Source organism: Anopheles arabiensis, assembly GCF_016920715.1.
Source record: "Anopheles arabiensis isolate DONGOLA chromosome X unlocalized genomic scaffold, AaraD3 X_pericentromeric_contig0025, whole genome shotgun sequence".
Lineage (NCBI taxonomy): Eukaryota > Metazoa > Arthropoda > Insecta > Diptera > Culicidae > Anopheles > Anopheles arabiensis.
This window is the reverse complement of record NW_024412103.1, coordinates 50815-60723: the sequence shown is the minus strand read 5'-3', so window position 1 is coordinate 60723 and position 9909 is coordinate 50815. Positions and strand designations below refer to the sequence as shown.

The 9909-nt window shown below is 33.2% G+C and overlaps 1 protein-coding gene across 1 annotated transcript; it reads right to left on the bottom strand.

The window, feature by feature from the left end:
* Positions 1 to 4402: 4402 nt before the first annotated feature.
* LOC120907875 (plexin domain-containing protein 2) lies at positions 4403 to 8620 on the bottom strand (the record flags this gene model as incomplete). Its single annotated transcript, XM_040319113.1, has 9 exons — positions 4403 to 4774; positions 5794 to 5811; positions 5917 to 6314; positions 6376 to 6448; positions 6520 to 6674; positions 6782 to 7003; positions 7069 to 7261; positions 7904 to 8143; positions 8567 to 8620. Coding segments are annotated over 9 exons (1422 nt in total), but the record flags the coding sequence as incomplete, so codon positions are not given.
* Positions 8621 to 9909: the final 1289 nt, after the last annotated feature.

The following is a 9909-nucleotide window of genomic DNA, read 5'->3' as shown; positions in this document are numbered from 1 at the left end:
GTGGTCAATAAACCTTAATTCAATGAATAAGGACAAACATAATAAAACCAAACTATGGAAGTTTATTAAAATCATTAAAAATAATCAAAACGCAATACCAGCATTAAAAAGCAATGATCAAACGCTCATAACGTCAAACGAAAAATGCAAAGCACTGAAAGATGTTTTTGAATCTGCACACACAGTAACAGCAAATTTTACAAGCCCAACCGAACGTCATGTGAAAAAAAACCGTTAAAAACTTTCCCAGTATCAATCAAGAACTTATACAAAATAACCTATTCAAACCAAAAGATATTACACAAATTCTTAAAAGATTCAAACCAAAAAAATCATCTGGTATTGACAACATAAATAACTGCACACTCAAAAAGTTACCTCCAAAAGCCATTATATATCTAAATACCATTCTCAATGGTTGCTTAAAACTTGGCTACTTTCCTAATGCATGGAAAATAGCTAAAGTTATCGCGATACCCAAACCAGGCAAGGATCACAGTCAACCAGAAAGCTACCGACCGATTAGCCTTCTTAGTTGCCTAGGAAAATTTTTCGAAAAATTGTTAGAAAGCCGAATGGCACTCCATACATTCAACAACAACATAATCCCGAAAAGTCAATTTGGTTTTCGTCCCTCTCGTTCTACCACACACCAACTCCATAGATTAACAAACAATATCGTACATAACAGATGTAATAGAAAATCAACCGGCTTAGTTCTTCTTGATACTGAGAAAGCATTTGACTCCATCTGGCATCAAGGTTTGCTTTCCAAACTCATCAAACTAAATTTTCCCAGCTACTTAATCAATATAGTAAATTCGTTCATTTCAAATCGCCAAAACAAAGTACATATTTTAAACAGTACATCTAGCACATATACGCCAAAGGCAGGTGTTCCTCAAGGCAGCGTTCTGTCGCCTTTACTGTTTAATATATATACCTCAGACATACCCCACATGAAGAGCTGTGAGCAATTCTTTTATGCTGACGATGTTGCGTTTTCATCCTCAGCGAAAAATCCAAAAACAATAATTAGAAATTTAAATACTGCTCTGAAAAAATATAGTAAATACTGCACAAAATGGAAACTAAAATTAAATGGAAACAAATCTGAAGCTATCTTCTTCACTAGGTATACCTGTGCTCGGAAGCTTCCAAGTACTAAACTAACAATTAACGATTGTGAAATTCCTTGGAAAAATCAGACTAAATACCTAGGACTAATACTAGATAAACGACTGACATACGGATATCATACAGAAAATGTTACTGTAAAATGTGAAAAACTATTTAAAATTCTGTACAGTTTTCTTAACAGGAAATCGAAATTAAATTTCGAAAACAAAATGCTATTGTACAAAGCATGTGTTAGACCTATTATGACATACGCCTCACCCATTTGGTCAAATTGTGCCCAGTCACATAAATTAAAACTACAAAGAGCCCAAAACAAATTTTTGAAAGCTATCCTTAGAGTCCCTCGGTGGTACAACACAGCTGCATTACATCGAATGTAATATTCCCACAATAGTGGAAATATTAGCCAGGTTGAAATCAAATTATAACGCAAAGTGCACATAGCCCACTGCAAATACTAAGAGAATTGAACTCTTAAAGATATAATTTTAGGTTTACAATTACTATTATTATTTTTATTTTTATGTTAAGGCCTGTACATAGTATCAAAAGCAGCAAAATTAGTTTAAGTCTTGTATTCAGCCAAGGGGTTTTCAATTCCAATTATATTTTTCCCCTTAACCAAATTGTTACTTAATTTAGCTTTTGTTAGAAATATTCTAAGTCCTTCCGGCCAAGATTGCCATTAAGATTAGAATTCAATGGTAGAATTCAATGGAATTCAAGATTTCAAACTGTTGTACTTACTAATGAAATTAAAAAATGGAAATAAAAGAACTAACTAACTAACTAAATAGTTTGACGTTGACGTTTGACAAAAAAAATAGTTTGAGGTTGTTCCTTCAAAACACCACACAATTAGTTTGACAGATAACATCGGATGCGGCGTCCGACGAAATCATTTTTTTCAAAATCAAAATCGAAATCAAAAATCGCACGTCAGAGCGTTTCTAAATACACTGAGACTGCAGGTGAGAGATGGCTGTGAGAGAATTGATAACCGGTTTCTCACGCCGGTGTGTGTAGAAGCTCCGAAAAGTGCCGAGATGAGACTTTTAAAATGATGTTGAAAAATCTATTTTAACCACTAAAATGAAGTCAAAAAAGTTTCTTTTACTTTTTAATAATATTTCTACAATTATTAGATTGCAAAAATGCAAACTATGATTGATCGTCCGCCATAAACTCCCAATTCAGTCGCTGTCAAAGCATGCTGTTAGTTATTTTCTCAGCTGCTTTCTCGGTGTATGTAGTGTACGTTTGTTTACATTGCACATTAGCTGGTTGCTGTGATGCGTTATCTGACAGATATTTCACCTGTCAAATAGTTCATTTCGCTGTATATTTCACCTCGTCTGGCCTTGCGGTTAGGCCGGGTCTATGAAAATGTTGCCGGAACATTTGTTGCCAAATCGTATGGACGAACTGTCAAACTCATGTTGCGGGAACATTTTTGTTGCAAGAGAAACAAATCGATTTGTTTCATGTTTATGTGTTGCAGGAACATTTTCGGACTTGTTTGCATATCAAAACGGATAAAACATAATTTCAACTTAATTTTAAAATGTTTTTGTGAGGAAATACGAGCACAATTTTTAAATAAACAGAAATATCAATAAATGTTGCCGCAACATGTTCATAGACCCGGGCCTTATCCGTCCAATTATGGATAGCTTGGATTGCTCGAGAAAGATTTGCCACAGGCTGATAGACTTCCCTACCTCAGTGAAAAAGTGTGTTTGGCAGATATTTTTAGAAGAATATATTAGCAGAATATGCCGTGTCTGAACGCGGCTAATGGGGCCCCTGGCTGCCGATCACCGATGAATCCGCCACTAGATAAGGTACATATGTTCTGCAGTGTTCTCTCATTTATCCAAAAATGGAAATAATATGTGAGTTAATATTAAATATGTGATGGTTTTACTTCTTCTTCTTCTTCTTTTGGCTCAACAGATGTCGGTCAATGCCTGTAAATGTGCTTGTCAGTGACTAATGATTATAAGGATAGTCAGTCCTACGTAAAGTCTATTTAATTGTGACTATGTTGTTAAGTAATGGTTTTAAGAGCTCTTGCTGACTAAGTAAGTATAAATTTTAGCTTCTGATCGAAAAGATTTTCTAAAGTTTGAGTTATTAATCAATGAATCAATCAAGAAGTATCAGGATCAAACACTTACAAAAGAACACCGCAATTACCACACAAACCAAAAGCACTCGTGTATGTCAGATAAAATGTTAATTAAGTAATAAATGTAAATAAAATGCGTTTTTGGAGTTTGAATGAATTTGTGTGGGCGTACATAGTTTGGTTTTGGTTTTCACTGTTGAAGTGTTGTTGATTGATCAGTTTTATGGTTATAGGCATACATATATTATTCAACAAAATACACCATGATTAATCATGACTGATAGACATAAATTGTATCAATTATGTCCCTTTATTTAAAATTTTCGAGGTTGACGTAATACTTGCCTACTTCATACAGTAATAAATGTCTTGTGCCTGTATACATAGTCATGTTCATTTTCTGTTAAAGGTACAAAATCCAATTTTATGAGTGAATTAGGTGTAGTATTTAAATTTACTCATTTTTCCTTAAAGGCACTTACGGATATTTTATTTGTTTTTCATTCGATATTGTACAACGAAGCTTGTTTTGTCAATTTTGTCATGCTGTTAAATTTTTTTCATGTTGTTAACATTATGCATTAATCATTATACTACTATTTAATATATATATATATTATATATATATATATATATATATATATATATATATATATATATATATATATATATATATATATATATATATATATATATATATACACATATATATATATATATATATATATATATATATATATATATATATATATATATATATATATATATATATATATATATATATATATATATATATATATATATATATATATTATATATATATATATATATATATCTTTGAGGTTTCTGTAAGTTCAACTAGTGCCAATAATCCGAATACGCTGCTTTTTTAATTTTGGGCTCTAATATATCTTACCAACTTATAACTGGGGTGGTCTCGTGGTAGAGTCGTCAACTCGAATGACTTAACAACATGCCCGTCTTGGTTTCAAGCCTAGAATGGACCGAACCCCGCTGCAAGATGACTGCCCAGCTGTTCGTGGTACTGAATAAAGTCTCAAAACCTGTATAGGCCGGCATGCCCGCGTAGGACGATACGCAAATAGAAGAACTTATTACTTCTACGTAAAATATAATTATTTGAATATACTTTTTATTTGTGGCATTTCCATGAAATGCCGTTTGAGATATTTTCAGGCTTGCATAACTTTTACATTGATCTTTTCCAAACGTATATGATTACTTCATCGATAAATTAACAAGCTAACAACAAATTCTATTGACCATATCCGAGGATAGTAAAGATGCTCTGAAAAATTCGATTGCTTCTTAAACAGGGAAATAAATTGCAAAAATGATTACAAAAAGACCATGCACGGCAAGATGTTATGGACGGACTGTTCTTGGAATTCATTCTTAACGGGGCTCGGGCTCTCACATGTGAATGGAAGCTGCAGTATAACGTGCCTCGCCACGTCGCCATAACCACTTGTTAGGACGATACTGTAAAAAATACATTTTTATAAACAGAAAAATAAATATAAAGACATATGTAAAAAAACTTTTGTGTCGTGAGAATTTACACTAAAGGTTTATAATGCAAACGAAAAATAAAATACAGTATTCTCTCCGAGTTACACAACAGTCAAGTCACCCGAATTTTTAATTTGGATAGTTCATGTATCATATCTGTACAATTCTATCCAACAATTGTCAAACGCAAAATAAACTACATTTTTCCAAAAATAAAGTTTAAAATCCATAAAAAGTCAGAATTAACCAAATTTTCTATACAAATTATATTAAATACATACTTAGTTTTGATAAGAGTACTAAATTTAATCAAAAATAGATATTATAGATATAGATATAGATATAGATATAGATATAGATATAGATATAGTTCAAATACATTGTGGCTGAAAATCGCGATATTTGACTTGCATGAACATTTTAACTACGCGAATGTCTCCGGAACGCATTATTCGCGTTACTCAGCAAAATACTGTACAGGCGGTCCCCGAGATACACGGTTAATGGGGCCGAGAACGGCCGCAAAAGACCACGTATCTCGAAATTTCCACGTAAGTCGAATCTCGTAATTTCCAGCCAAAATATAACTAATTTTCGTATAATTTTGCATCTAGGGGTGGTTTTAATTAATCTTTAATCTACTTAATTAATTAATTGATATGATTCTGACTGAATCGAACAGTTTTAAACATTTCGAAATGGTTTTAATATTCGATCAAAGGGAATTATTTGAGATTTGACAAGTGTTGTGTCAAATCAGGACAATTTGCTCTAAGAACATCAAATTAAGAAAACCGCGTATCTCTGAATCCGCGTTTCAGTATCTTGAGAACTACCTGTCTTATTTTTAGGAAAGAAATACGGTAAAACAAAGAAAAAAATGTTTGCATTAAAATTTCTGCCAAAGCTTTTGAGTGACTATTACGTAGGCGTATAAATATTACGAAAAATATGTCAAGCTTAACTTGGAAAATGTCTGATAAACCAACCTTTTTCCATTTGAAAATCTACACAGTAGAAATAATTGAATGCATTTGGAAGAAACAGGCATCATAATTATTTCAACGTATGAACGAGATATCATTTGTTTAATTAATTAGAGATTTACTTACCCTAATTAACAATTGTCCACTTTTCGTGTGTGGGTTTCGGTAGGCATATAACACCCAACAGCCGCATATTAGCAAAATTAAAATGATAACAAGCAGAGAAACTATCAGTTTGTTGCTCGAACCACTATCCATGTCAGTTGTATGATATAAGTGGGCTTTGTTGACGAATTCTTCTTTTTTAGATCCATTATGAATATAACTTCCATTCTGGGCGACGCCATTTGTGTTTTGATGAAGTTTGTCATCTTGTGCTGGTTGATAATTATCTCTTATGCTACTGGTGCTATTGTACCTATCCGTTATTTTGGATGTTACGTCCATAGATTCTCCATAATTATTACCTTTTTGCCCAAGAGCAGGACAGTATAATATCTCAGAAATTGTTGTTGCTTCACATCCTATAAATTACGATACATAAATTTTTATGTTTTGGTTTATTTTACTGATTTTCCAGCTTACCTTTATGTACCCAATCTTGGCGCTTACGATCTGTTCCAGTTGAACATCGATTCATGGTTGGACACCATAAACACTAAAATGCATGAAATGTGAATAATTGTAATTTGGTTTATGTTATTCGTTACGAAATAAATCTACTATTACCTCAAAATCGGCTCCTTCATGAGTTATACAAGATTCACAATCTTTAAATGAGAAACAAGTAGGGAGAGATGTTAATGTAATAATAGTATCATTCGTCACTTCAGTTTGTCCAAAATTAACACGATGATATTCGTAAATGGTTTTTTGTTTGGTACCTATTGATAGAGGGAATAATAAAATATATTAATAAAAATATACCAATACTTACAACAATACATTGCTACTCTTGATCACCATAGCTAGTGGTCATTGGCTTACTTACGCATGATTGTTTTATCAATTATATACGCATCTGAAAGTCCTATTTTAACTGGATGGTTTTTCATCAAAGGATTTTCAAATATGTGTTGAATACTGATAGGGATTTTTTTGTATGCAAACACTATATCACCAGATTTATTCAATGTAACGCTGAATGTGAATGTGCCATTGCTAGGACGATCTTGAAGAATCACATTTTCCCATACCACGGTAAATGTTTCGCCTAGAAGATTTTTTGGACTCATTTCAAATGATTTTTTAGCCATGTGTAATTAAATTCAATATTACCATCATCTCGATATTTGACAAAGGAATTATTGGACAATGCAGTATCAAAATTAGCCATCAAAGGAGCTATATATTGCGTCGATGCCAACCACGAATGCACATAGTCCCCGGTGTATAAAAATCCTCCGCTTGCGATTGTTACATTACGAATAGGGAAGCCGTAGAATGGGAAATCGAATGATAAAATCATAGTCTGTAAACGAAAACCGAAAACGATACATAATAACCATCAAAATACAACTCAAAGATTGTTGATAGATAAAGAAGAACGAATCGCTAATCCATAGGCCTCAAAACACGACCCGAAAACTCGAGGCAAAAGCTCAAAAATCTAAAATCTTTACGTCAAAAGATTTCGGTTCGTTTAGCCGCGTTTCGGGCACCATCGAGCGGACAAAACCGATGCCATTTGAAGCAAACAAAAATTATTGAAGAAATTTCACCGAATGAAAATAGATACTCATTTAATGCGTGTTTTAAGAGGCTATTCGCGTGACAATACATTTGTTTGGTTGTAATAATGTATTTTCATTTTCACATCTGCAATGCGGTCATTGTGAGTTTTCGGGCTCAAAAGATTTCAGATAAGCTGTTCAATGAGGTGCTTTGATCTACGCGGCATGAAATTTTGAGCTACTTATTGTCGCGTGAGACGTTGTCGCTCTATGTCTATTTTAACGATGACTTTTCGCCTTTTATCGACATTTCGCATGCCCGAGGCCTTATGAATTTAAAATGCAGTTAACATTACAGAAAGCAAGCAGACAATTTGAAGATATTTTGATCTGCCATCTTTTGCTATCGAACCAAAAAAGTGCACGGAATAGATACATACAGTTGCTCGCCGGTGTGAATTAGAAAGCAGCATATTGACGGTAAGGTTGGTAGATATTTTTTTCCAAAACTCCTCGCTCATAGTTTTATCAGTTGACCAAGTGCTTTTGTAGTATAAATGATTATCTTCAAACGTTTTAGTTATGTTATGTTCTTGAAGAGTGCTGTTCAATTCTGTTTCGGTGCGTTCGATGGTATCGATGTTGATTGCATCGCTGATTGGATCCCTAGTTGATGAGTCCTGCAACATTTTACAACTATTACTATGGTGTTCATTGCGTTAAACTAAACAATCAAGTAATTTGTACGTAAGATGTAAACAATGCAGGGGGCCAATTGCGCGACCAAGCTGCCGAAACACGTTTAACACATGTTGCGGTTTTTGTTGATAAAGATTGAAACCAATATGTTTCTTTTTATTTGCATCAGAAACATTTTTAAAGAAATATTCAAAACTTAACAGATGCAAAACAGTCTCTAAATAATTTTGAATAATTTTTAAGTGCAAATGTGCTTAGCTTTAGAAATTAATTGAGAAATCTGAATGTATTAAATAAATTAAATTAATTAGGAAAAATTAAAAATTCTGAATCTGTTACCATTAAATTAATGTTGCCGCAACATTTATGTTTTAAACCGGAATTGAAGTGACAAATTTACTTACGGCAATTAGTGATGTATTAAGACCAACAGCTCCCAATAGCTTTGTTGGACTAGGAAAACGCTTTTGTTTGCGCTCTCTTCATCATTCGGAAAAACTTTTTCTGTCCTGTACCATTAAAACCGAGCAAGTGTGTCGTTTCCCCGTTGAAATTCAGTGAAGCAGCCGCTGTCATAGAATGCCCTTTTTTACCATTCAGATTCTCTTGATACAGCTTTTGTTTAGACATACTTTTCTTGTTTTCATCCAGCGGTAAAATTGATCTATTAAACGGCATGTCTCCTGTTCCGGATTCGTTTGTATTACCATTCCCATTGCCTGAAGCTAAAGGCACTACTGAACTGATTCCAATTTCGGCAGGGTCGGACTGCAGATATTTTCTTGGCACTATAAAGATATAGGAATGCACCAAATTATTTTCGATTTTCAATATGTTTAAGTTTTGTACTTAAACTAAATCCTTAGGTACTTTTCATCTGACTTAAGAATCTGCGAAATGTTTACCTTTAACACAAACGCAAAGTTGAAGCAGGGATAAACATATCAACCAACTTATAGATCCTCGGATAATAAGCATCATTCTCATCATTGTCGACAATATAAACTATTTTCACTTCTATCACTTCCGTTTTTACCGATCCCAAACAAAACACTTCGAAATTGCGAGAATACCAATTTGTAATGTATATGGTTTATTATGCTATTTTACCTTCCTTTCCTCACATTGATATAATGCAAATGAGTAAATGTACATCAATGTGACCAATAATAGATCGATTTTTGCTTAAAAGGATATCTTGTTGCTGTAAATTGACGCGTGTTCAATCCATATTTCAATAATTCATTAACACTCCATAACACTGCTGCCGAAATTTTTGACATGCTATTTACATCATCTTTTCCATGTATCCAGAGTGGCCAGATTATTTTGCGGTTTTCGCAAGGTGGATTAAAAATATCAGGTGGAGAATTAGGGCCTTTGGGGAGTCGCCATAGTTGAGGGACTTTACGTCATTTTAGAACCGTTGACCATTGGTTTCCGCACACAAAGCTTAGCAAATATAACAGATTTCTTTGTTATTATGTGCATTTTAGTGTGTCTATTGATTTTATCGATAAAACGTAATATATTAACAAAAGATTTGATGATTTGTTTATGCACGAAATTTAAAATCATGCTAGCATGAGTTCTTATCTCAAGTAAATTGTCCATGCGGCTCGTAGATAATGAGGAATTAATGTAAAATTGAAAAAATAATGATTTCTTAATTTTTGTCATCAAAAATGTCGAAAACACAAAGAATTCTAGAATAACTTCACAGAATAACACAAAATAACACACTTTA